Below are 27,882 nucleotides of genomic sequence, written 5' to 3' on the forward strand. Positions count from 1 at the left end.
TAGTTCTATCCGGCAATCTAGATTTCGAAAAGTTTGCCGCCAAAACAAAGGGCTTAAGTACCTTTTTCCGAAACTTCAAAGAAATATGTATTATACATACATTTTTACAGACCATTTATGAGCATCAAACTCCCTACTAACTATCTCAAAAAGAACACTTTATCTTGTATGTAACCTCACTGCTTATTTATTCATACAATTTTAAATAAACTTGTTTTAAATAAACTAAAGATTTTAGGGACCTGCTACTTAGGTTACGCCACCTCAACTTTGGAGTGCCCCTTGCCACATCGTTACTTCTCGTTTGTGCTGAAATATTTAGTAAGATTTCAGCGTGTTCGCACAATTGTAGCAAATTTTCAGCAGCAAACAGAACCGCTTTCAGGGCTTCTCCCCTCCTCCATGCTGGGAAGTGGTTGCCACAGCGACCTTTGCCAAAGTGCGTGTGCTCCAGCGCATTAAATTGATTGCCATAAAGTCTCTTCAAGATTCTTTCCAAGGCGCGGCCAATTTGGAGTTTCCCTCCCACTCTATTATGGCTATGGCTTCCCTTTTTTTAATACATTGCAGCTTGAGAAAACGAGAAATTATTGATAAGTCCAGGGCAGGAGATTGGAAGTTGCTTTTATTAAAAGTACACTATCGTTGATGGAGGAAATGCTATGGAAAAGCTGAGAAAAACTGCATAAAAGCGGAGGTGAGCGCAAATAGTTCGCACACACGGTCACAATTTAAATATGTATTATGATTATTTACTGCCAGCGCAGGTTAAATAAAAATACGGCGAAAAAATACAAATAAAATGTGCATAAAAAGGAGTTGAACTCGAGATGATGATAAGCTGTGGGGGCTTGGTGAGTGGGGAAAGCATAAGCAAGCAAATTGCACACGCAAGTCCCCAAGCCCCACGCTTCCGTTGCCTGGAAATGGTGTTCCCTGGTTCCTGGTCCGAAGCCTCCTAGCCAAGATTAGCCTTGGAGATATGCCAAGGTGCCGCTCCGCTCCGGCTGCTCTCAATAGGCGCCTGAAGAAAGTGCCAGCCAAGGCTAAGAGCATTCGCAGTGAACGTGTTTGGCGATTACACTTTTGCAAATACTTGAGCGGCACAAAATAAATAGGAGGGGAATTGTAAAAGATAATGGATAGATGCACAAGAAATATTGTAGAGTTTTGATCATTTTAGATGGAGTGGTTAGGTGGCTTAAATTCCCTACAGTTTCTTTCAGTGTTTTAAGCGCTTTGTACTGTATTCGTTTTGCCATTGGCACACAATTGGGTGCATTCTGTTTTTTTTTCTGGGTTGTCGGTTGTTCGCAACGCCATCGCCTTAGCTACGCCTTAAGTTATGCTGTGCGAGTTTAGCCTTCCGTCTTTGGCTCGCCCCTACCATCTACCATCGACCACCTAACTCCCAGCACTTCCACTTCCATGTCCGGCCACCCAGTCATCGCCCAAGAGCCACCCACCCATCACCCATCACGAATGCTGCTCTAAGCTGTTTTCATTTTTATCCTTCGCGTTGCGATGCGATGCGATGCGAATGTTTAGATTGGGAGAAATTGCATGTTGCATCAAAATATTTACGCCGCCTGACATGGAATGCAAGCTAATTTTATGAGGGACGAAGGATTTTGAAGCGAAATTCCGCATCCAACACACTAAAGCCAAATTGGCTTCAACATGAGCTGCCAAGGTTCAGAGAACAAAATTTGTAAAATTAATTAGAAATATCAATATGTGGCCAGAGTTTGTTTCATGCCCGATTGCATCCATGGATGCGTATGAAAATATTTGCGCAGGTCGCAGCAATTTTCAAAACTCACTAATTGGCTGGCGTAATCAGTGAGCACAAAATATGCCCATAAATTCGTATATACCTATTTATGCGAAAGCAAACAAAAATCATATAATTAATAACCAGTCATTTGTTGTGTTGCTCGCTTTCCTTTCTATCCAGGAGTGCTGTTTAAATTCGAAATTGTTCGAATGGCACTTGCCGCGTGCATTGTTTGCATAATTGTCAAACATCCGTTTGTTTTTAAAAATTTACAAAAATGTATAAAATCAATACAAGCATAAACACCGTGACTGCCAAACATCATCAAGCACACTCACCTGCAGCGAAACAGAATATTTGCATCGTTTTCGGTTTGAGGTTTAAAGCTTAAATTATTTGCAAAAGCATACCAAATGACAATGGAAAAAATTTTGGAAAAAAATATGGAATACAGAGAGCGTGAGCTGTATCCATATTGATGATAAATCGTGACAACCATTGAAATACTAACGAGGATACGCTGTCACACGGGCAACTTTTGGCTGTTATTTATTTTATTAATGCCAATTGAATGGGATTTTAATTTGAAAAGTACAAGGCAACAAAGTACAGACAGCACAGCTGGCAAAAAATAATAATCATATAGTTTTCACTGTTTTTTCTATTTTATTCAAACGTATTCAATGATACTCCCAATTCCGCCATCAATCAAACAAATGCAATTTCTAGTCGGATCACACTATTGTCCCCGAGTTTTTTGTTAAATTGCTTGTAATACATATTCAACTTTGCCGCCGGTGGTTTTCCTTAAACATTCCAAATATCTTGTATGAAAAGTGCAGAAAAATACATGAATATATATTGGCAAATGTATATATTTTGTTTCATTTTTACTGCAATGCATTTTTCATTCATGCTTTTTTTTCGCTTTTCTCACATTTTATTTCAATATTTCATCCAGTATGCTGCTCTTTTTACACACGAAAAGAGACTCATAAGTTTATGTTCGATTTTGGCGTTTGTTGTAAAACGAAATTGATATTTTATGGCCATCCTCATCTGCAGGAAAATGGGAGAAAGGAGGGGCCTGGCATGTAGCATACGATTTTCAAAGTTTATGGCGCGTGTATCTGTTAGATACGCTCCCCAGCACTTTTTGCTGTGTTATTTACATGAGACTTCGTTTGGAGATTTGCTAGTTTTTTGTAGTTATTTATGCGAGGGGTATTGTTTAAGCCGCACACGAAAATCCCACATTCGCAATCGACACATACACACATTGCAATTTTCATTGCATTGTTCATCTCGCTTAGATGGTGCAGCTTTGATTTCATATGTTGCAGGCTCCAAAATGGAATTGCAACTGACTTTTTGTGTCTATGTTTCCGGCTGCCGGCAAAAAACTGGCTGCTGGCAATTAGTAAAATAGGCCATGGGCTTAGAGCTTTGAGCATGAAAAAATATTGACTATAAAAGATATTTTATTTGCTGGAATTATATTGCATTCAAGAGATTAAATCTGGCCAGTGATGTGTGTGTTTGTTTGTCTCGGCTACCTTACAAATAAATTGCCTATTAGGCTACCTGTGAGTGGCCTTGCCAGAAGCTAACATCTTCATGGAAAATCTAGAGAGAAGTCTTCTCGAGAACTCTTCTAAGACAGAACACGTGCCATTTGTCAGGCTTAGAGTCATTTGATTAGCATGTGACATGACCGAGGCAGACAGTGTACTTGTACATGATAATCAACTCCAGGCAACTTCAAATTGTATCTTTTGCTGAGGAAAAAGATATATTTATGAGGCCCATAAATAAAATGGCACAACCGGAGGGGAAAAAAAGGCAAATGAAGAAATGCCTCTTGCCTTTGGCCAATGAGAAATGTGAAAACGTGTTGGGCATAAAATTTTATCAAAATTCAAATTTTGTTACCGCTCACGTAGGAGCACCGAAAAATATACCCAGCGAACAGGTATAGAATCGTACGGAGTGTTGGGGGAGGGGATTATCCAAACAAAATTTGATATTTTCATTAAATGATATTTGGCTACTGCGATGTCATCATAGTCACATCTCACATCGCACATCCGCTCCCAGAGCCCGAGCTCCCAGAGCCAAACTGCAGTGGAGCGTGAATTCGAGGTTCAGAGATTCTGGGACACAAAAATTGTATATATATTCGCGACGCGGCCAACAAAATGTAAATAAACAAATGGACTGTGCAAGCAAATGAAATATTGAAACTAAACAACCTGGAACAGGTGTCAACGTCATCGTTTGAAGGTCTCCGTTTGACGATTCCCGATTTCCATTGGTAGGTATTATTTGCATTTCATTTACGCTTCTCGTACCCACCTCCTGAATTTTTTATTTGTTTTTCACCTTTACCTTTTGTATTTTGCAGGTGGCCGGCAGTCAGTCCGGCAGTCCCCCAGTCCAAACAATTTGGAAACGCAGAAATCAAACAACAATTGAACCGCTCACTTTTGTATCAATTGTTGTCGGTGGTTTTGGCCCTTTTGTTGGTTCCCTTTTTGGCCATGAACTTGACACTTGCCACTTGGCTAACCGTTAGAGAGCCCCGTCCAAATAGGCCCCGTATTACTTGAAATGTTTCTTTGATGGGTTGCGTCGTCCAAGCCATGCTAATGACAGAGCAAGCGCTGCCGGAAGTCGTGATTTGGGAAGCTCAAATTGTGGCTTTGGGTGAGAGAAAACGTTTCGTTTTAAGCGAGATGGGAACGCGGATAATTATGGCTAATTAGGTAAATAGGCTTGACAAATTGGACGACAACTGCAGTCACAAATCAACAACTACTGCCCAATTAAAACTAATTAGACGGCGAAGAACGAAAGTTGCTTATTAAACTGCCGGCGTATTGACAGAAAGTGTTGGCAAGTTGGATTTTCTCCTATTTCATTAACCGAAAGCAATAATCAAGAACAAATTGCTGATTAATCTGGGTCAAAGTTTTTCATAAACGTTGAGCAATCAAAGGCTGCCATAACAACCTCAGTTCAAGAGTCGAGTCAATTATAGGACGCCCGAGTTGGCTGAGCCAAGGCGTTCGTAATTTTGCATTTACAGCTCGGATAGCAAAGTGAGCCCGATACAGATACAGATAGAGCTACAGGTATGGATACTAGGTGTGTCGCACCCAAATTGTACCCACCTATTGTACTCTGCAGCAGCCAGAAATATGACATTTGAACACTCCACGAGATGTCAGCGTCGGCGTTTAAATAATTGCCCTGTCACAGTGCGTTAGGCGTATACTTTAAGGCCCCTTCAACACCCACCTCCCATCGCTAGGTATACTATATCATATCGCCCTGTGCCCGGGCACAGTATTTAATTATAGGCTACATTTAACACGCCTCCCCTTGTTGTTGCTGCTGCCTGTTATGCATAATGAACTTACGCATGCAAAATTAATAAAATTTTCCACGCAACACAAACGCTCAAAATTTCATTCTGCTTGATAGAATTTTGAATTCGGTTGACATCAAATAGTAAACAAAAAAAATGCCATACGTTTGCGTGTAAAAAATTATTATGAATGCAATTTTCATAATTCAGTCATTTATACCAATAAGTGTATGTTTTTGTTGACAATTTAATTATGTATTGCAGACTCTGGTATAATTATTGTTGCGGCATATCAGCCAGACCATCTATCCGGAATTAATGTTGAAAGTGGCCTAAACTAACTAATTAGCAGGTAATCAGTTCTGAAAAGGTTGCATAATTAACTTTAGGCTTAAAACTCAAAGATAAACCTTAGGTTAGCACTATGTTATTATAATTTACCATCCTAGTTCATTAGTAATATCCCATAAATGTGGTTGACCCCTTAGTAAGTATTCCTATCGTATTGTATCTATCTAACCCAAACTTCCTTTACCAATTTTATTGATAAATTTTCAATCTGCTCTTGTGTTGTTTATGAAACCATTCTCCAGGAAGTCATTGGACCACCATTCAGAACGTCACGCACAGCCACCTTTCCCAGGCAATACCTGAAAACTCTTGACTAGGCCAACAAGGTGGCTCGAGAATTCCCAGGCCAGGCCCTGGCCATATCCTTGAAGCTTACATTTCTCAGCTGTCAACTGTTTAACTTGGCCCAGCGCTTGCCCCCCTGGCTCCCTTTGGTTTTTTGCATATTTGACTTTGACACTTTGCAGTTGCTATTGTGATGTTGCTGTTGCTGCTGTTGCTGCTGCTGGTGCTCTCGCTCCTGTTAACATGTCCAACTGTACGTAGTTGTTGCTGTTGCTCCTGTCCGCCTGTCTGTTTGCCTGTCCGTCAGTCCGCCAGTCGGTGTGTCCGTGCGACCATTCGGTCTTGGAGCTCGAGTCTGGATCTCCGTCCAGCGACACTGGGCTGGGGCATTCCTCTTTAGCACGCAACGTGCAATTGTCAGTGTCATGCGTTGTGGCAACTGCGAATCCATATATATTGTATCTATATACTTGTAGGAAGTATCCACATATGTATAAAGACATGCACAATAGCAGATACAGACGATATACTTTGCAATTCCAGGTGGATTGCTTCTAGGGTGTTGCTTCTGCAGTTGCAACCTCTGTGGTTGCGTAGGCGTCAAGTTTTTACCATATAGGGGTTAAGACCGTTTTATTCTTTATTTAATTGAAATCAAGAGTATTTCCTCTTCTGTACTGCTCAGAATGGAGTTTGATTTGAACAACTTTTTCCAACATCCCCATCATCAGTCAGAGTTGTGATAAATTCCGCAAATTGAGTGATGGTTCTCAGACTGCATGATTTATTTTCAGAGTGTCCTTTTTTTTGTGCAGCATCCCACCAACAATCGGATAAAGTTGGCAATTCAATTTAAAGACTTCAAGTGCCGGATGGCCGGTTGAAAGCGGAAATTGTCGGTGGCATTTGGCTTGTGTGGCCTAATATGCCATTTAACAGGCATCAAAGCTCTTCAAAGCACCCCGGGGCATGAAAAAATCATTGTACACGCGTTTTCCTGGTCATGTTCGACAACTGCCGAAATGCAATTAACAATTGTGCCCGGTAGTTGTCAACACAGTAGTTTCCCAGGAACACACACTCATCTATGATTATGCATTAGCACGTTCTGCCAGCAAAGGCGGTGGCAAAGGGCAAAGGGGGTCTATAAAACATACAAAAGAGTATGTGGAAAATTTCTCATAAAGTTCAGATCTTTAACTTTTTATTTTGGAGCCTTCCTAGCGGCTCATATCAAAGCTAGAGCCATGTTTCACGGTTTGGCTGGAAGACTCGCCCCTTGCAATTATATCGAGACTACGCCACTGACCCTGGGGCGGCGGTTGTCATGAACAAACACAGCCAGATAGACAATTGCGCCGTTAGAACGGCACACAAATGAATGCCCTTTGGCACCTGTCGGCATCAACCTGGTTGTCGAAAATTTTGCATAGTTGCTCTCAGACGTTTTGCAGAAATTAGCCAATGCATTTGGCCCGGGATTGAGCCGGGACTCGCCGGCTCCCGCTCTCTGGGGCTGTGCGACTCTGCATTTGGCCTGAAATTTACTGCATTATTTGCACGTCCAAACCCCCGAGCGGAAAAGCAGTCGACCTGGCCGACATTAATGCATAATTTTGCCAAACTATTTTGAGGTTTGTTTGCCTGGCAGGCAAACCGCATGCAGCAGCAGCAGCATCAGTAGCAAGTCCCTCTTCCCATCACTCACTCCCAACCGGGCCAATTTATTTGTCATGTCAATATAAACGTCGTATATCCAGGGGAGGTATGATGCGTATATATATATATACATATAGGAGGATATGCAACTTGCAACTCGAAGCTGAAACATAATTTACAGTATCTGTGCCTTGGCTCTGTGTTCTGTATTCTGTGTTCGGTGTTCTGTGGTTTTGTGTTGCCGCTGTCAACCTGCCAAAGTGACAAATATTTGCCAAAATCCAGGCAAGCAACTACTCAGCAATTGCGAATTTAATTAGATTTGATCGGGTGGGGGTAGGAGGGCCAGGTGGTAAGCACCAGGCGTGTTGCAGAAGAGTAATGAAATTGTTGACTAATGCAGTCAACTAGTTTTCATTAAAATAAATGGCAACAATACCGGAGAGACAGACAGGGTGTCAATGCTGTGTCAAACAGATGTTCATTTTGAGATTGGGTTTCGTCCATGGGTGTAGTATGTACTAAGGCCATTTCGGGAGAATCAATGGCTTCCAATTGCCAATTTTAAATGTGCATATACGTATTCAATTAGCCTGAACAATCGCGGCCCAGCACCAAGGCCTGCCTCAAATTATAGTCTCATGATTTCCTGTCAGTCTTTATAAATGTCTACGACTGAACCACATACATGCATTCGTTTATAGTTCGAATATATGTTCGAACAGACGAGTAATAACCATAACAGAAAGAAAAAAAACTGATTTGTCGGCCAATGAAGCGTGGCTAATTGCCAAGCACTTGAGGTCTTCAAAGTGAAAACTTGTCGACTACTAATGAAGTCGTAAACGAGATTGCAGTCTATGCAAAGCGGCGAAAACTTAAACCTGACTTAACAATGGCAAGAAGGCGCCTTTTTGGCCGTTTCCAGGGCGCAGCTTAAAGCCAATTCCCAACTGTTGCCCGTTGCCTGGAGTCGTTTTTACCATATTCGTTGCATACGATTTTTCAACGCCTTTGAACCAAGATTTATGGTCGCACAATGCGTGACCAACTGGCGGGAAAATAAGGAGTGCCATACGTACATATGCCCCAAGCCAGGGGGGAATGGGACATGATGGGGCATGGGGCACGCATGCTCTGTGTGCCACCTTTCTTCCTTGTTAATTTCATGCGAAATAAGACTTCTCGTGTTAAAAATGTGTTCAATCAATATTTTGATTGCATGCAATTCATTTTCCACGCAAGCCAAGACAGGAGAAAGAAAGCCAGATTCTTACCAGTTGCCATTCGAATTTAAGTGAATTAATCTGAGTTTAATGAATGCCACCATTTAGAAAGTCTGTAGGAAATGTATCAATTACCAATAATAAAGCTGGTGTCTTGCGTAATACCAGCTGCAGGATGTTGATGTAAGTTTCTTTGAAAGTAAGTGCCTGCAGATCTGTATTTCTTCAGATGTTATTCATAATTTCTTGTTTACTTTCGCTGCTTTTAATTGAATTTATTTGGAATAGAGCCAACCCATTCCGTAGCATTTCTAATTAGTCGGTTCCACCTAATTCCGTATTCCGAGAATTGTAAAATGTGTCACGCTATTCGCGCATAGAATTGAGAAAACTCAACTCCCACTTGCGTAGGTGGCCACATGGATTTTGTCAAATCTCTGGCGAATATTTTATGCTAAACAGGCGAAAACTGAAACCGCAGTGCAGCTGCAACGGGGGATCTGAATCCGAATGCAGATGCAGATGGGAATGGGAATGCAACCGGAGGCGGTGGCGTGTGGCGCATATGTGGGTGGGTTTACTGTGTCGCAACGTCATCATCATCATCATCATGAGCCGCAGCAATGGTATTGTAATCTGTGGCACGATCATCATTGTCATTGAGATTTATGTTTGTGTTTATGCTGCAGCCTGACATTTCCGCTGCTGCTGCTGCTTCTTCAATCAAAAGACAACGCGCGAAAATTAAACAAAAAAAAAAAAATATAAAAATATATGCACGTATTAAAAACGAAGCGAAAAGATACACAAAACCATCAACACTGTCCAGCGACAATGTGAACTAAAATGGCAAACAATAAAGAGCCAGCCAAGGCGATAAATGATAAGGCACGTCGTCGCACTGATTGCAGCCGGACTTCAAGTTGCACACTGCAAATTGCAGTTGAAGTTGAAGTTGAGGTTGAAGCTTCCCCAGCCAGACCCGGACCCAGTCAGTGGAGCCTAATGAATGGGACTCGATTCCACTTGGCTTTGAGTGGTCGTGGCAGCCCAGCAGGGAAATGACGATCCGCAGTCGCTGCTGCAATTTTCCGTCTCGCCCTGATGAAGTGGACAGCAATCTATTGAGCTCGGCGAAATTTCAAGGGTTTTCCAGCATTCAGAATCATTCACGTCCAATTAATTAAGCCATTAGGTTCTACTAAGCTGCGATTGAGCTTTCGAAGTCAACTACAAGCGACAAGACAAGAGATGGAGCTCATTCTTTAATTAAAGGTAATAGATAATACAATAGAAATTTTTCTAGCCCTCCTAAGAAGTATCATCCAATGTCATTTCACCTATTATTCTTTTCTTCAGTTATTAGTTATTAGTAATTTTATTTTGATTGCTGGTTAGCTGAGCTACCTACAAAGTAACTTCCTCGCTAGAGTCCTATATAATTAATTTGGATTTCGCCCACAAAGTAGGCCAATGTTTCCCCCGAGGGTGTACAAAAAATGTAGAAAAAATCTTGTTGACTGAAGTTTGCCGACTATCGACGGGCCCTCTAACAAGCAGCAAAAAAATATACAAAAAACAAAAAGCAATATAACCACAAGCACCAATAAATGAAATCAAATAATTTGTTTACTTTTGTCAAGAAATTTGTTGTGGCCACACAGGAGAAACCACAGGGCAATTAATGGCAGTGATCGAATTAATGATGACCTGGAAAGTGGTTTAGTTTCGAGTGGAAGCAGTGTGGGTATATGATAATATTTTAATATTAAATGTATTATTTTTTAATGGAAAATAATCAATAAAATGAATTCCAATCCCTTTGCCTGGTAAACCCCTATTTTATTGGGTATATCCGATTTTGGTTCACACACTGCCCAGAGAGAACTTCAGAGTGGTGCTAATTTGTAGCGCCCATTTCCGTTCTTTATGTTTCGGCGGGTCCTCTGGGGATCGGATCCTTCTGCTGTGGTTTTCGGGGGCGGGGTTATGGCAGCCGTTTGAGTCGATTCGCGGTGTGCGGTCCATGGCTGTTTTCCTTTATTGATGCCCCACAATTAGCACGCCGCAAAGCCCGCCGCTGTCCTGTGTCCGGAGTCCGTCGTAAACAAAGCTTAACGCCCTTTAACCATGGATACTTGGCGGACAAAGTACACAAACCGCAAATAAACCAGCGACCTTGACTGCATCGGAAACCGAGTGGTTGGCTTGACCCACCCGGTGGACAACCACTGCGCCAGTCCGGCAACTGAGTCACTCCGGCGGAGGTGGTGGCAGTGGCGGTGGCGATGTGTTGGAGGTGTTAAAAACCGGTTTACCATTCAACATTTGGTCGGGACGGCAAAAGGTTCTTTGAACCTTCCAGTCTAAATTCGTTGATGAATTTATTTTGTGTTTAATGCGGCCGATTGTCGAGTAACGCGTGCCGTTTTTTGAAATTTATTTCGGGGTAACTCACAAAGAGTTGACAGAACTAATGGCCTGTTTTAATGATGAGATATTAAACGAATGTTCCGGGAATATCTCCCAGATATCTCCATGAAATATGGGACGAGCATGAATGCCCTAATAAGATATTAACTCAAAAGTCTATATAGAATGCCGAGGCCAAAGCGAAGGAATTTATGGTTGACTTTATTTATTTGAGATTTCAGATGAAAGGCATTTGTAGCAAATCCGTGGGATACTTCATAAGCCTTACATTCAGGCTTCTTTGACACAAAATCTGCATTAGGCTACCCCACTACCCCAAATTAGAGTCTAAGGTCTCTCCGCCTAATTGGCAAACAGAATTTATGGCATCGAAAAACACTTTCCACACCTTTTGCTGCCACCACTTGCCAACAATAATTGGGAACAATCGGGCTCAGAGCACTGCTAGCCATGTGCAAATTGGACAAATGTGTTGCGGAAGTTGTTAGAGGGGCAGACCATGGACAGGAGCGGAGAAATTTAGGGGGAAGTGGGTAGCTACTAGACACAGAATACAATTTGCCATTCCATTGAGTACTAAATCGAAATCCGACTCTTGCAACAGTCATGACCGTGTTTCGGGCAGGTTCTTGCCTTTGGCATTAATTGGTAACCAACTTGACAATGTGCTTGGGTGATTAGCCAGACATAGTCTGTTGTCTTTTATTTGTAGGTTTCTCTTTTTCTAGGATGGTTAGACATGGTACTAGGGATGTTAAATTGTAAAAACTTGAAATGAAAACTAGGCTTAGTCACAAAACCTATGCCTCATAAGTTTAGTTTCCAAACACATGCAAGCAAGTTTATAATCGAGTTCTGTTATGCCGGATCACACTTGTTTGTTATATTTTGGAAGTCTCAATTAATCCACTTCCCCTGCCAAGTTGAAACCTGCCTCATGACGCACCCCAGCATGACTCATCATCAGATCGGCGAGGCGGTGCGAGAGCAACTTCAACTTTGCCACAGTGCAACTTCATTGGCCCGCGGGCCAAAGTCCACAAACCGTTGCAACAGCCGTTTGTCGTGGTGTTGCTGCTTCTGGTGCTGCTGGCTCTGTGGCTTCAACATTTATCTGGCTAGACAAGAGACCAACAAAAAGCCTAATTCTGTCTGGCCAAACAGCTGACAGCTGTGCGGAGTCACGGAGCCAAGGCCCAAGCTCATGTGATGGAGATGGAGACGAATCCGGAGACCCGATTCCGGACCAACGATGACGACCAAAGAAAATTAAATTTAATGTACGCCTGGACTCCCCCTGCCCGCCCAAATCTTGTTAAATTAATAAACGAGCCAGGCTAAAACCAGAGCCGAAGACGAAGCCTTTTGACAGTTTAGCGCGATGGCGAGTCAGGCCCGATTTAACGCTCAATTTGGCGGCTTAGGCTTAGAGACTCTAAGCCTGGCTTTCCACGGATGATGAATCGCCAGCGCTGACCCGAGCTCGCTGGCTCTGTCAGTGATAAATAAAAGCTCATTAGTTGTCCCCAAACTTTTGGCCATCGGTCCCATCCAACTCCCCCAGAAGCCCAAGCCACAAAAAACAATCAGAGAATCTTGACAGATAGCCAGGCATTGACTTTTCGGTTTCCAGCAAAGCTCCGCGGGGAGCTCCATAAAATGACGTTAACTAAACACAAAATCTGGCCAAAAGCCACCCAAGTTCACAGAAATTGAATGAGCCCCGGCGATAACAAAGGTCAATGGCTATAATTATGTAATTTGTAGTTAAAATGAGCACTTTATTGTCATCCACTAAAGATCAAGCGACAATAAGAGGGGCTATAGAACGACAATAAACTTGGCCAACAATGCTGGTCCAAGAGAATGAAAAGGAAATTCAATGTGTATGGAAAGTGTTTTGTGGGTAGAAGGTAGCGTAGGTGTTTTGATTATAAAAGGGGGCTTAAGATATTGGTTTTTGAAGCTATTGATATTCTTACAAACGAAAGAGAGCTTATAAGAATTAACTTTCATTTTTAAAGCACGTTAATTGCTTTTTCTAAAAGTAAGTAAAATAAGTAAGCTCAGTTTATTAAAAAAAAGACTAAACATGGTGTAGAATTTCTTTATGAAAGTGATACATAGAATGGCTAATACCGGATACTTTTTGCACTATTTTCTGCCAAAAGTAAATATCCATGAAATCCTAATTGATCCATTGATCCGAATACCTTTCTCTATTCATTGGGTTCTACCTTTTTCCAGCTATCTTTATTCACAGGTACAGGAATATGCAGAGACCCCCCGTTGGCCAAGACTACGCCACTGTTCTGGCGCAGCTGTGGCCCGATTTTAGCCGGAATAGATGGGCACGTAACCGAAGTTTGGCCGCACACGCCTTGCCACAAAAGGCCAAAAAATTATCGATGTGTGCGCCGTGTGGATGGATTTAGGTGAAAAGGTGAGCCAGAAGGAGGCACACATGGAAAAAGGTGCACAATAGGGAATACAGACTGGCAGGGGCCAGAGGGCAAGGGTCGTGAGTGAAAGTCATAAAAGTGACGAGGCTAACAGGACACGGAAGGCAATAGAGAAGGCTAGGAAGGATGGGGCAAATCGAGACGATAGGCTAACAAGGGGCGTGGCAGTCGCGCCTCCCCTGCTTTTGACAGTTGTGTCATGATAATTAGTTTTGGCCTGTCGGGGGTGTCGACTTGGTTTTTATAGGCTTCCTCTCGGCATTGTTTATGTTGATTTGATGTTAATTTAACGTAAAATTGATAAATATCTCGGGAAAATGAGAGGCCCACCACCGGCGCATACCAGTTATGGGGAAATGGAGTGGCTGGAGTGGATGGATGGGTCAAAACAAATTCATTTACCTCTTCAACTTTTTTATTTTTGGCTGCTACTTGAGGTTACTTGACCTGCATACGTTGATGGCACGAATTGTTTTTCGTTTCTCTTTTTTTTTTCTTTGTTGGTTTTATATTTTTGTCGACTTTAAAGACACAATTGGAGCAAGGCAAATACACTCTTGAACGAAATTTTTTAATTGGTATAATCTATTGCGGAATTTGCACACAAACACACATTTTTATGAGCCTGGAAATTTAAGGCAATCAACGTTAGCAATTAAACAAATAAACTTTTCTCTTTCTCAGGCCTCAGAAATCATCGATAAAATTTGCATGAAATCAGCAAGTACACTGTCACAAAACTCGAGCACAAAATTTTGCTGATCAAGTTCTTCGCGTATGAGATTATTTATGGACACTTAATTCGCACTTAATTAATGTGGCTTTTAATTAGCCATCAATTCGGTTGGTTAAATGTGACATTTATTGGCTTAAAACTCATAAAAGTGCGTAAAATTAGTAGAGACAGAACCGCTTGGGAATCGCTGACGAAAACACGTCCGGTGGCAGCAACAGTTGGTTTTGAAATGAATTGTCAAGCCGGCAAGCCGACCAACCACGATCAATGATCATTGATTCTTCGGTCGGCTTCGGCTTTAGCTTCCACTTCGGTATCGGGTTCGACTCCGGTTTTTTTGTTGTACTGGGGCAAGTATCATCTGGTTATGTTTTTGTTTTGTTTGCCCATCGATCGGCCAGCTGTATAGCTTGCAACATGTTGCTATAGCTTGTTGTCTGCCAGACTGGTTTTTATTTTGTTGCCAGACGACGACGATCGCTGGGAAATATTGCTGGACTCCAAAATTGTCAATCAAGTGATGACAGTTTGGCGGGTTTTTCGAGAATTATTTTAGATAATATAATGACCTGAAGAATTACTTATACTTCACCTAAATGGGGAGATACTCCTTACAGACCTTCATGCTATAATCTTTAAATTTTGGGCACTTTAATTAAGATACTTTTTATTTCCTACTTTTCTTAAAATTTTCAATTACAAAACTGCTACCTGGTTATTGGAATATTGCCCCATTTAAAGTCTATTGAATGAATTGAAAAGTTTGTGTAAACAAATATGATCCATCGTATTTCCCCAATACTTTGTGCAACATGTTGCTGAAATAACATTTTATTATCTGGACTCCCCCAGTGTTTGTTGTTGTTCCCCAAGCCCAGACATAAACACATTTTGGTTCTTCAATTTCGATTTTTGTTCTCTGACAGTGCTGTGGGTGTACGAAATGCCTGTCTGCTATTTCGCTCTGCTCGCAATGAGTAAACAAATTTTAAATGGAATTTTCAATAAGTCATCAAAGAGGTACGCAGTCCCCGGCAATCCCAGGCATCCAGCATCTCATTGTCTTCGTGTTGATGGATCTTTTCTTGTTATTGTTCCCTTGAATGGACTCATAAACACCGCCTCTGTCTCTCCCACCGCACACCCAGGCACACGCTTCTATATAAACTGTCGACCAGAGCAGTCCCCGAGCGGAATTCATTCATTTACAATGGCGGGAGTTCAATAGTTTCATAAATTTTAATTGCAGAAACGTGCAGGACGGGCGGTAGCGAATAACGAAACCAATTTGCGTTGCGGTATAAAAAGTAGGCCAAGTTCTGCAGTTTGTCTTCCTATGGCCAGTGATTTACAAGCCAGAACAAACCCGCGAGTCAACAGACAATTAAAGACAGGCAGAAACCACTAAAACCACAGCCAGACACAAATGAGTGGCAGAAATCGATAAATCTATATGATGATCACGAATATCCAACCTCCAAAAAAAAATAAATGGAAGGGAAACCAAAAGAGCTGGCTTCCAAAAGCTGTTTATAAAGTACTCTTTAATGACAGCATTTTTATAGAAACAGTTTTTAATTTAAACATTTTCCGAAAACAGTTACAAACATATAAACAAACAATAATAAAATTTAATAAACAAGCTTTATTTTCTTTAAAACTGTAACTCATTCATAAGATCATCAGGAGATTGCCACATGCTGGGATTTGAGATCCAAAATTCGTGAATCGTGAAGCTCCTTACTTCGAGCTGCAATAACCCTGACAATTCCAAACTTAAATCACGTGGGTGGCTTCTGGCACAAATAAGCAAATCGATGATAAATTGCATTGAACTTCTCGTTGTGGCCTCCAAAAATGATGTCAACAAGAAGTTCGCTGGCCATAAATTCTGAGCGCAAAGCAGCCCAGGAGGAGGAGAAGGCAAAGATATATGCCGGCTGGGTCAACCTGTGGCCACACGAACAGCGTGTGTATGGAAGTCTGCATCTGCATCTAAATTTAGATGGTACATCTTGTAGAGCTCTCGAAATGAGGTCGCTTCTATGCTCCAACGTTTGAAGTCGTCGAAAGGAGGCACAAATCCCATGCAATTAGAGGAGAATCGGCATCAGCAGCGTCCATAACCGCAGTGAGGAGGCCCCGTGTCTAATTAAGTGCGTGAATCTTGGCAAGAGTTGGTTGAAGAAAAAACAGACCCGAAATAGAAATGTATTTCAACACATTACACATTTTGGACTCGGTCCAAAGTTCGAGGAGCTTAGCCAGGCAATTGAAGTGTAATTCACTTCCGCTTTTGTTTGTTTGGCCAGCAAACAGTCAAAAAAACAGAACCAGAATCCCGTCATCCCAGAACCGAGACCATAACCGCACTGAAAACAAAATCCAGAAATCCAGACCGACAAGGGTACCATGTCCATGTCCATGTCAAGTTGGCCCAGCAGGCGACAAGGGCCAGTTATCGGTTTGGCTAATGCCGGACTAGCTCTGTCTGATTCTGGGTCTCCGGCCCCAGCCCTCAATGACAATTATCGTAGTATGACCACAGCTAAGTACCAGACAGAGCATTTTAGCCCCATCCATCCCACCCGTCCGCCCAAAAACACGACCCGCCGGTCCGTGAGCTTGTGGAAAAGCTAAACAAAGTTCCGAAAACACAGAAACACACACGACTGAAGGGGGATTTACATTTGTAATTAGAAAGCTTTGGCGAAACTTTGACGAATGAGTAGCCAGAAACGAAAACACAAAATCCCTCGTAATGAACTTGGACTATCCAGAGTACGGAGTTTGCATCCTGGGGACATTATAGATACTCTAAAATTAGGATAAATAATATTAAATATGCTATCGAATGAGAAACACAAGAAATACAATGAGGTTTCGGTCTGTATCCACGTTCTACGTTGTTCAACCTGAAATTCAGCTTCATATTCCTGAAATTCCTGCATTTAGTTGACAAACACTCATAAACAATTTATATGCCATTAAATATGCCTTGTTTGCTTTAACCTTCAGCCACTTCAAAAGAAACAATCAAATAAAGAAAAGTAATATTGTTGCCGAAAAGTTGTTTGAGGTCTTAGAGTGGCGTGTCACACAGGGCGTATGAGCAATGAAATTATTTCAAGTGCACTTGCCACTATGACCCTCCAACATTGGCTTATACGAGACCTAAACAAGGCTTAGAGTTGCTATATTTATAATTGAAAAGAATCGGCACATTAGGACGGGAGAGTGGGTGTCGGTGACTAAAGTTTAGTGCGGCAACTGTACTTGAAAGTTTGCCCGAGACCGGGCCGGATCACGTGCCGTAACTAATTTATGCAACACAGAAGGCGCAGCCATTGATTGGTTGCCCCGCCCACTTGCACCTCCCAATTTCCCTGTCCTGGTACAACTTAATTTTCTGGAATTTATGGATGCTGCACGTGCAAGAAGGCCCTCCTGCCTCCTGGTTGGCTAACCAGGCCCAGAAAGTTTTTTCCGCCTGATTTGTGGTTACAAAACTTTTTTTTGTATTTTTTGTTCTCATGCCACGCAATTGTGAATTGCAAAACATAGAAAAATGCAGAGTAAATTTTTATTTTGTTTGTTTAACTCGTAAAGTTGCCCTTTTGTTGCGGCCCGTAAGGAGATTGGGCAAGCCGAAGTCGACTAAATTTAGCCAATTGAAGTAAACATGGGGAAAAAGCTTAGCCCCCAACCAGCAATTGTGGGATTGTAAACGTTAATGTTGCCATAAAAACGTTGCATTGTTGTTTACCAAGGAAACGGTGCAGGAATAAAAAGGAATGCGATTCAGGCCGTTGAGCTACTATGTGGGCTATGAGAGGAATTTCCCTAAAAATAAATCAAAGTCGTGCTGCATTAATGAACTTCAATTTGAGGCCAGATGCTGCATGTTCAGTCCAGGACCAGGACCGAGTCCAGGTAAGAGTCTCCCATTTCTCCCATTGCCGTGCCACCTAAGCAGATTTCATTTTAGATACGGCAGACGTAAGCTTTTCCATTGAACATCGAGCCCTGAGATAGCCCGACAGGTGAGGACTTGGCCAGGGAAAATAGATGGAATAAAGCTTGTTCAGGATTTTTCAGGATGGTTTTTTATGCAATCTCTTTCGACTTAAGTGGGCTTCAAAGTTTAAATAAATGGAAGTGGCATCAAACAAGAAAAATAGTTGCATTACACAAATAATGCAACGCATTTATTATCAAAAATGGTAAACTTTGCTTTACAAATTTTATTAATTCGTTAAGCCGATTTGGAAAGTGGGGGATTATATTTGTTTGTATTTAAAAAAGCATCCATTTATGGTAGTGGTTTTTGCAAGCTAATATTTAAGCCCGACTGATTCCAAACAAACTTTAAGTCGAAACAACAATGGCCTAGACAAGAACAAGGACTTCTCTGTAAAAAGGACTGACAAATCACTGAAGCGCATTATATCTGGGCTATTGTTTTAGTTTAATTACATAATAATTGGCCTGTTTGTTGTTTGTTACTGTTATGAATGTTTGCCTCCTGCTAATAACTGAAAACAGCTTATGGAAAATACCGGTAAAAACAACAAAGGCCAATCAATGCAGGAAGAAATTGGCTACAAAAGGCGTTCCCTGTTGTCGGTCGCCTGCAAAAGACAGGACGGAAGGATACCGTTCGGACAAAAGACTGCAAGACTGGCAATTATATTAGACACAGCATGTGCTTATTTTGATTTAATTTCCCATTTAAGGCTCGGCTAGCACATACATTTGCGTTATTTACATACTTGATTGGGAAAATCTTCGAGTGCCGAGCTGTGTGTGTGTGTAAAGAAGAGGAGGAGCTGGCCATTTTACCTTTTTGGCTTAGAGCTTCCACACGCTCCCTTTGTTTAGCTTCAGAGTGGAAATCAAATTAGTAGCGAAGTAAAATTCATTTGAGTTAAATTTGCACAAATTGCTCTTTGTTACGGCAATGACTGGGTCTTTAAAGCCACAGCAAGAGGGAAATCAATTTAAAGTTATATATTTGAATTAGTTTTTGTGGGAGTTAGGATTTTCAATACGATTTAAAATCAAATTTGCTTCCCATTAAACTTTGTTTCGAGTGCAATGCCAACAAAGTCATTATATAGTTTCGCATTCGAGACCACAGTATGGAGAATGTCGCTAACGATTTCATAAAACTGTCTTAACGACTCCGGCTCAACCCTTCATGGTTAATTCAAGTTTCGTACAACTTGTTCTGCTGTTAGTTGCGAAAACTTTTGGCCCGCAACAAGCATTTTAGGTGATTCGACTTAAAGACTATGTATATTCGTGGCCTTTAATTTGGTGGACTGCTTCGACTTTGACTTGCCAGGCGTTGCCAGGAGTCGGAGCCGTCGCTAAAGTTGACTTTGAACACTTTTACGTTTCGCTGATTTTTCAAGAGTTTCGTTTTCCATTTTTTCTCACTTTTTCTCCCACTGCCATCTGCCTTTTGCCGCTGAAGCTGTGTGGTTCCAGCCACATTTGACTCTGGCCCGAGTCCTTCGGCTCTTTTGGTTCGTCGTCACTCATTAGAAAAACGCTGCAAAGTCGGACAAAAAATGTGCACTACGTGTTGCAGGGCAGAAAAAAGAAGCGGAATGAAAACCCTCATGTAAAGTTTGCACTTGCAAAAAGTGGCCAGAAAAAAAGAAGTGGGCTGGGAGTTGTTGGGGAAGAAAGACTAAGAAAAGTTTATTACAAAGTTTGGACTGAAACACGCTCGAAAGAAAAGGAGAAAGCTAGCCAAAGTTTAATATTTGATTTAAAAGTTGATAAAATTTACTTTAGTCTACACTCAATGCACTCAGCACGGTGTTATTTGTTTTTATTGAATTTGTTCCAATGTGTCTTGGCCACAGGTTTTTATTACCAATTTTTTTCCCCTTTACGTTTTCATTTTTGAGTTACTTGCACTTGGTTTGTGTCTCGGCTAGGGTGCAGATTTTTCATTTTCCCATGCAAATATGAAAAACAAATGGGAAATGAAAGGGGAGGCGCTGTGGAAAGCAGTTTCCGGCTTGCAACAAAAAGCACCGCCCTGTAAATGGGAAAATTTTTCAAATGCCTTTGTTTGCTTGCTTTGAAATGGAAAACACGAAGGCAGAGATCGAAAGAGAAGGAATATGGCCATTGTTATGAGTCAGGATATGTATGCAGGATGGGACTATAACTACCAGGATAGATCTGAGCCTGCAGTACTTAAGCTTAAAGGTCATATAATGGGTTCATAGCACTTTCCACAGTACTTTTCCCTAAAAACCTAGTTTAAATTATTAAAAGGTGAGCAGGTTTTCTAAAATTGTATTTTCCCAGCAAATATAGAGGTTTAATTTTCGCCTAAACACATATTTGTATATGTGTTTCACTCCATTTGCCGTGAAAATGTTCGAGTCTTTTTCTATTCACTGAATCATAAATATGCACCTACAGTTGCCACCCACCTAGTACCTACCCACCACCACCTACAATCACTGTCATCTCGCATGCTACCAACTAATTTTGGCTTTATTTTTCCCGTCTATATTTGTCAGCCAAATTGGCAAATTGAGTTTGTTAGACCAGCCACCAGGCACCAACTCGTCAATGATATATATATAGAAAAATGTGAAATGCATTGCTCTGCACTGGATGATGGCTCCTGCTCCTGCTTCGGCTTCGGAGCTTCTTCAACTCGAATAAACCCAATTTGGCGCCCATGTCACATACGTCAACGCGACACAGCCACGCCCACTTTTTGGAGGCAAGTTCGCTGTTGGCAATTTGTCAGCTATTTTTTTCACGTTTTTGGTTTTTTGTTTTGTGTTTTTTTTTCTCGCTTTTTATTTGGTGCATCACGTGCCACAACGGGGCACGTTTAGCTGAGCTTATCATTTTCTCAAAGACTTTGTCTATTGCCATCTCACTTGTTGGCCTTGTGCCCCATCTCTGTCTAAGAGTCCCTCGTGGCTATTTAATATGCAAAACGTCAACTAACCAAAAACTGACAAAGTTGAAATAAATTTTTATTTCATGGACCCGCTTTTAGTCGCCTCAGTCTTTGCTTTCTCGCAGTTCACAGTTCTGTTTATATATCGGCAATGAACTTGCCGCAGATTCAAAGCTTACTGAAAGAAAAAAAAAAAAAGGATATATGCCGAGGCAGAAGTGGCAAGAACCTTGGGGAGCCTTTAGGTTCTAAGCGCGAAAGAGCCTAGCGAAAGCATTTTGGGCAATCATCTCACGTACCAGACAAAAAAAAAAGTAAAGAAGGAGGAAAAAAAAGCACAAAAATCGACTTGGGACTCGACTCCTTTTTCGAAACACGGAGAGAAGTTTGCAGTTTTAATTTTAATTTCATAAATGCAGTGAAGTGCAGCAACCGCTGCTGTTCCCAAATCATCATCGTCATTCCAATTCAATCAGAGACGCCACCAGCCAGTTGCCACCTGCCGCCAGATTGCTTAGTGCGGCGGAAATCATCATTTTCCGACTCGTAACTGAATTCCGAGCCGCCGCAGCACGGATGAAAAAGTTTGTCATACGCCCCGTGGTACCTGGGTATCGTGGTGGTGCGGCCAACAGCCCAATGACGGATCTACCTTTCAAATCCACACCACACTCGAACGTGTGTGTGTGTGTGTGAGAGTGGGTGAATATTTCCACGTTGTGCCTCCTGCATTTGCATATGCCGTATAATGGTCTGGGCTTTAGCCGCCTTTGCACTGTTTTTCCCACTTTTTTTTCCCGACTTCTCTATTTGTCGTGTACAAAAACAATTAAAGCGAAAAAAGAAGACTGACTCATGGAGCTTTTGGGTGAAGTAATTAACGCTTAGATTTTTTCACGTTTTCAAGGATAAAATGCGAAAATGCCAAAAGGATTTTCAGCTAGTCACTGACTGGACTTTAATTCAGATTATTCATCTTGTTGGGTTCTCTTTTGAAGAACTACTAGTACAGTAAAAAACATGTGACTTACCATTTGCTGTTGACTCTTTGGCTTTTTGACCAGATCGGGCACCTTGAAGGTGGTAACCGCCTCGATGACTTCGGCCAGTAGGAGGCCATCGCGACAGTCGGCCGAGAGGTCGGTGACTTTCCTTTTTGATTTGGCACGTTCCAAGTAGTAGTTGGCCCAGTCTGTGTAGATCTGTAAAAGTAATCAAAAAGTATATGAATTTAAATGTTGGTTAAACGAGTGCCTAATGGCCCATTCAGGACGTAATTAAGAGAAGAGCTGTGATGCACAGCAAAAGTTGCAATCTTTTACACAATTTGGTTATCAGGAAATCATTAGCCATCCTACGAGAAGCAACATATGCACCAGGCGTTGGGCAAACAAATTAAAATTGAAGACAGTTTTCCCAAAGAGCCCTTTGGAAGTCGTTAAGAAAAGCTGTGCAACATTTTGGCTAAAACGGAAAATCCTTTTTATATTTGTTTGGCAGTCCCTCTAGCCTTATCCTTTTCCATCTATTTCAAGCCCTCTTACTTTTCGGGATGTCCTTCATGTTTTTATCTCATGTCTGTCTGGAAAATTTTGATTTCATAAATTTAACTATTACGGAGGACTGGAAAATAAATTTATATTATTTTAAGTTTAAATGAACTTGTGCAGACTCCTTTTTTCTTAACCAGAAAAACTTTCCCTAACTTTATGTAACCTAATCTTTAGAGTATTTGAACTTTGTCATATACACATGTTGTTTTTTGGCCGAGGCTTTATTAGCTTTGCAGACTTTTGCTGCCCTCACATCGTTGGCCACATCCTTATATAGTTTTATTATAACCCCTGCCAGTGGTAATCCTAATGTGGCAGCCCCCTCCTGGCCGCTGTCCTGTCCTCCTGCATATGCATGCGACACATTTTATGTTCGCCTTGCTTGGCAATAAAAATATCTTGCATTGTACTTTTGCTATCTTTTGCCAGCCTTCTGCCATTCAAGCGACTTCTGTTTGTCTAGCTCCCATTCTATTATTGTCCATGTGTTCTGTGTTTTCTCTGTTCTGGCCTCGGCTGTTTAGCCATATTCCATTTGTTGCCACGGCCAAGTTACGAGCCAGCTTTACATCTCAAAGGGCCCAGACACACAGCCCAGCACATAACAATGGACTTGGCCCAGGACTTTGAGCTCTCTTATGCAACTTTCCCCCAGACTTTTTTGCTTTAGGCTCGGGATTTGGCTTTGGCTTTCGGTTTGGCTTTGGCATTGGATTTTCCACAATAAACTGAAAACTTGTTAGTGGAAAATAGCCGGGCGAATGTCACTGTCACTGGCAACAGTGGCAACTCTGGCTTATGGTACTTTCATAGACTGCAAGCACCCATTCTTCTGATTCCGGACGGACTCCCCTCCGAGTCCGAGTCTGTCTGGATATGCGATGCTTTTGTTTATGGAGCTACATTTTCCATTCCACAGTGTCACTTCAATTTAGTTTGCCATATTGAGCACAGAACGTTACCCTTTTCCATCGACTAATTAATTTAGTTCCATTAGTAGTCTTGTTCCTTGATATTTTATACGAACCTTTGCATAGTCACGCGTCAGGATGCCGTTGATATTATCGCAGGAGCCTTGGTAGCTCACACAGCGAGCCAGCATTTTTATTTGCTTTTTGTTGGCTGGAAAGGTTCACTGATTGATGGAGCTGATAAATATTTTATTTTCACTCTTTTTCACACATTTTGTTTGAATTTTCACAAAGTCATTCATCAAACGGAATGGAAAACGGGCTTTCAGTTTTATTTTTTAGCAATTCAATCATTTCTATTTTATTCTTTAACTTAAAGTCTTGTAAAAACAATGCACGGCTGTCTAAAATTATAAACATTTAGTGGCATTAGGAGAAAAAGCAACCCATTTTAACCCAACTCATCCATTATTCCTGTGTACTTATCACACATTATGCACCTTTCAGCCGCAGTACAATTTACGAGCCGAGTCCCTTCAACGCCTTTTATTTTCACAAAACCAAACCGTTTCATAAATATAAAATTACTTTCAACACTTGCCGGCAAGGAAGTCTGCCGTAGTCTTTGTGGATAAAATGTGTTTTTATTTTTTTGCCAGCCCCATTAAAATGTCAATTATGATAAAGTTTTATTGAAACACCGCGCGCCAAACACATTAAGGCTTATCAGCGGGGCCAGAAAGGACCCAGGACTCGGCAATAATAATAATAATAAAAAACATTAGGCAAGGCCCTGACTTTCACCCTTTTCAAAAACACTTCCCATCTTCAGGTTGTACTCGTTAATATTAGAAATATCACGGGTGTGATGTGCACTTTCTTCAGTATGTGGCTCATACATTTTAAATGAAGACTTAATGGAAAATCTTTATAAATATTTGAAAATTTGATTTTAAAATTATGCTTTCTGTGCTTCACCTTAGACAGGCTTAAAATAAAACTATGTAAGTATGCAAAGCATGGTTTTAATATAAAAGAGAAGACCATTTCTCGGCAAGGCTATCCTTAGCTTTAAATAGTTACAAATTTTTATTAAGGCTTGGCTAGTTAATTAATGAGTATTCAAAATTCGTTAACAATTCCAACCCCGTTCATACTTGTTTTATTATACTTGTTTTTTTTTTTAAGAAGCGTGTTGAAAATCACACGCCCACTTGGGCAAACTAATTGAAAATGAAAGTGCCACCGACAGAGGCAGACCAGGACCGCCATCAACAACAGGTTGGTCCTGGCCAGAAAATGGGTTCTGGGTCCCCAATTCTGGCAAAGCCCCCCCGATATACAAAGGGGGTGGACTTATGCATAATTGGGACTGACACCCTTGTCAGCGGCAATTCAGATTTGTGTAGGCCAAGCAATTTTGTTGGCCTGATAAATTTTAGTTTAGGCCAAAAAGGGGTTGACAAATCGTCCAGGAAATCAATTTCGTTGGAGTACGAAAAAGGTCAAACAGCCATTTAGGAAATGAAAAAGCAGCCAGAAACCTCAAAGGATAGCCACGCCCCACATTGCCAAGGCGTTCTTATCGAGTGTGTGAAGCTTTCTGGGGGGGGGTTGCAAGTTCGGGGAAGTGGTTGAACTTTGGCCTCGAGTACTTTACTTTACTTTCTGCGAAATGTCACTGAGATGTCAAAATAAAAGTAATGCTGATAAAAATTTTATAGCTTGTCAGAAAAGTGAGAGAAAAAAAAAATGGAAAGAAATACAAAATATAACCGCCCTCGAGGGGTTGCTGTCGCTTTCGCTGCTCGGTCTGTTCTTTATCAAAAAAGTCGCTACTTTGGTACTTTAGTTTATTGGAATTTGCATGACAGCAGCAGAAACAGCACCGACAGGTGGCAGGCGGGGCATGTGCGAGCGGCAGGAGGCTGGGTTTGTGGCAGGGAAGTGGCGTCAAATTTATGTTAAATCGAACGTTTGTAAATGTTGTCTGCTGGCTGTTAAATAACTCCAACGACGTGTGCCCAGAGGCCCTTTGTGAATTTATTTTATCTGGCAGTTAGCAGGCGCTTTAAGCTGCTTTAAGGATTTTCTGTGCCCAAAATGAAGTCAGGTGTGTAAACACAGAGAAGGATTTGAACAAAAGCTGGATTGGAAAATAATTTACGAAAAACTGTGCGTTTCAAAATAGGAAGGTACATGCTAACAAAATTGAAGATTTTCTCGTCAATACATATTGCCGTCAACCACCTTACTGCTATGAAACGTTGTGTGAATGGGCATTCAATATTAAGCATCTCAAATTTGTCGTCCCTGCCAAATCGATAGGCTCATTGGAAACCAATGACAACCTGTTGTCAGTTCCTTTGAAAATGGAGCTCCCAAATCCTTATTCGCCACCCCTGGTGCACTCTGCCTTGGGGTCTGAGGAGAAAATCTACCCCAGGATATGACTTTGTGCTCCCCATTCGCCCCATTCACAGTCTAACCTCATTAAATTGGATTGTATTATCTACTTTTATCGCATTTGACCCAACAGAGAGCCCACCTCCCTGCCATCTCCCACTACCACCTGAAACTCAATTTAGCCAAAGTCGATGAAAGCCTCAAAGAAGAAATCAAATCACAGGCGATTGACATTTGAAAGTAATGTCAAAACAATCTCGGACACCTTTTGCCCGGCGACTTTGATTTTCCTGGGCAGGAGAGGGGCAGCTGGAGGGGCTGGGAATATGGTAGACATTGAAGGGAAGTGAACTGATTGGAGCAATGTGCTGATGTGCCCAATCAACTGAGTTTCATATCAAAGCCAAGTTTGTTGACACAGCCACGGTTGGAGGAGTGAGTGCACAAAATATGACATCATTTGGGAGAGGTCAAGCAAATAAAAAAGTCATAAAAGTGTCTTTAAACGATTATCTATGAAATATAAGCTTTAAAGGCCTTTCTGAGGAAGGACATTAATAGGTCCTTTATTTAAAAAAAGTTTTTGAAACAAGTATTAGGCTCTTTAAAGACTATATTTCTAAATATATTGGGGTTTATTTAGTCCAACAAAGTGGTTTCGTTCTCGTTTCATTGACACGTTTCCCATAATTTTGTTCATCACACATAAAGGCCAATAAACTAAGCCCTTGTCCACACAATGAAAGCCATTGGCGTAGGTGTGTCGAGTGAATAAAATAGACCAGAAATGATTATGGCCAATTTCCGCAGCCCACGCAGGCCAGAAAGAACTCGGAAAGAGAAGCACTCGTACTATTCGAGCTCTCTATTTCTGCTTTTCATTCATTCATTAATTGATAACAATTCGTGTCACAATTAATGGACAGCTCAGTTGCCTCAATTCTGTTATTAGCCACAAAAACTAAAGGAAACTCAAGGCAAAACAAATTACGAGAAACAAAAGTTGCAAAGGCATGTCCAAATAAACATTAAAAGTCTTCGGGGTACTGGGTAGGGAATAAACATTTTTGCTGATGGCCAAAAAACAACAATAAGACAGAAAAAAGTAAAAAGTAAAAGTAGAGACTGATATTCTAGCTTGCCAACTGTCACACAAGAAATATATATATTCCTTCTTGCTGGGGGTGAGTTCTCGCTTTTAATAATGACAACTCATCAAAAATGTATATGACCCAGTTGGCCCGAAAACGAATCAACAAACTAAAAGATGCCAAAAATAAAGGAACAACTTTTACACAAAAAAATAAAACACAAAAACTGAACAAAAAATGAAATGTATAAAAAATATTTATCATCCCACATCCGACAAGTTGGCCAAACTTTTTTCAGCTCTCTGCGACTGTGGTAAAGTGCTGGCGGCACTTTTATGGCAATTGGATAAGGTCCTTAGTCCTTAGTGTTTGATGGGGAGTTCCCAGCTGCGGGAAAGCTAAGTGCCCAAATTAGCGATGCACGGGGGGTTTCTGGTTCGGCGTCTGGGGGCGTTATCCCTAAAAGGTCTTACTGTCTGCTGAAGTGTTATGGGGCAGACAATTGGTAAAAAATGTACTTGGGCCAGAACATGAAATATCGAAATTGGTATTGATTAATAATAAGTGTTTTATGATCCTGTTAATATGATTATGTTTTATGAAATTAAAGAGCAGGCTAGACGTACTTTACTTACTTAATAAAGGGCCTCTCTTTCCTATGCCAGCTATTCTTTAAAAT

General features: G+C 41.3%; 1 protein-coding gene and 1 long non-coding RNA gene across 4 annotated transcripts in view; one reads left to right on the forward strand and one right to left on the reverse strand.

The window, feature by feature from the left end:
• Positions 1–27,882, reverse strand: part of sick (sickie) — a 161,365-nt gene that overhangs the window by 79,348 nt on the left and 54,135 nt on the right. For 2 of the 3 annotated variants that reach the window (XM_017239992.3, XM_017239990.3), the window contains one exon: positions 22,274–22,444. In XM_017239992.3, coding sequence (XP_017095481.3) covers positions 22,274–22,444 — 171 coding nt within the window. Of the gene's footprint in view, positions 1–22,273; positions 22,445–23,822; positions 24,111–27,882 lie in introns of all 3 variants that reach the window. The other variant, XM_070277084.1, reaches the window with a different exon arrangement.
• LOC138925908 (uncharacterized) lies at positions 8,268–9,458 on the forward strand. Its single transcript, XR_011442139.1, has 2 exons — positions 8,268–8,867; positions 8,957–9,458. It is a non-coding gene; the product is annotated as an uncharacterized lncRNA (long non-coding RNA).

Source organism: Drosophila bipectinata, chromosome 2L (assembly GCF_030179905.1).
Source record: "Drosophila bipectinata strain 14024-0381.07 chromosome 2L, DbipHiC1v2, whole genome shotgun sequence".
NCBI lineage: Eukaryota > Metazoa > Arthropoda > Insecta > Diptera > Drosophilidae > Drosophila > Drosophila bipectinata.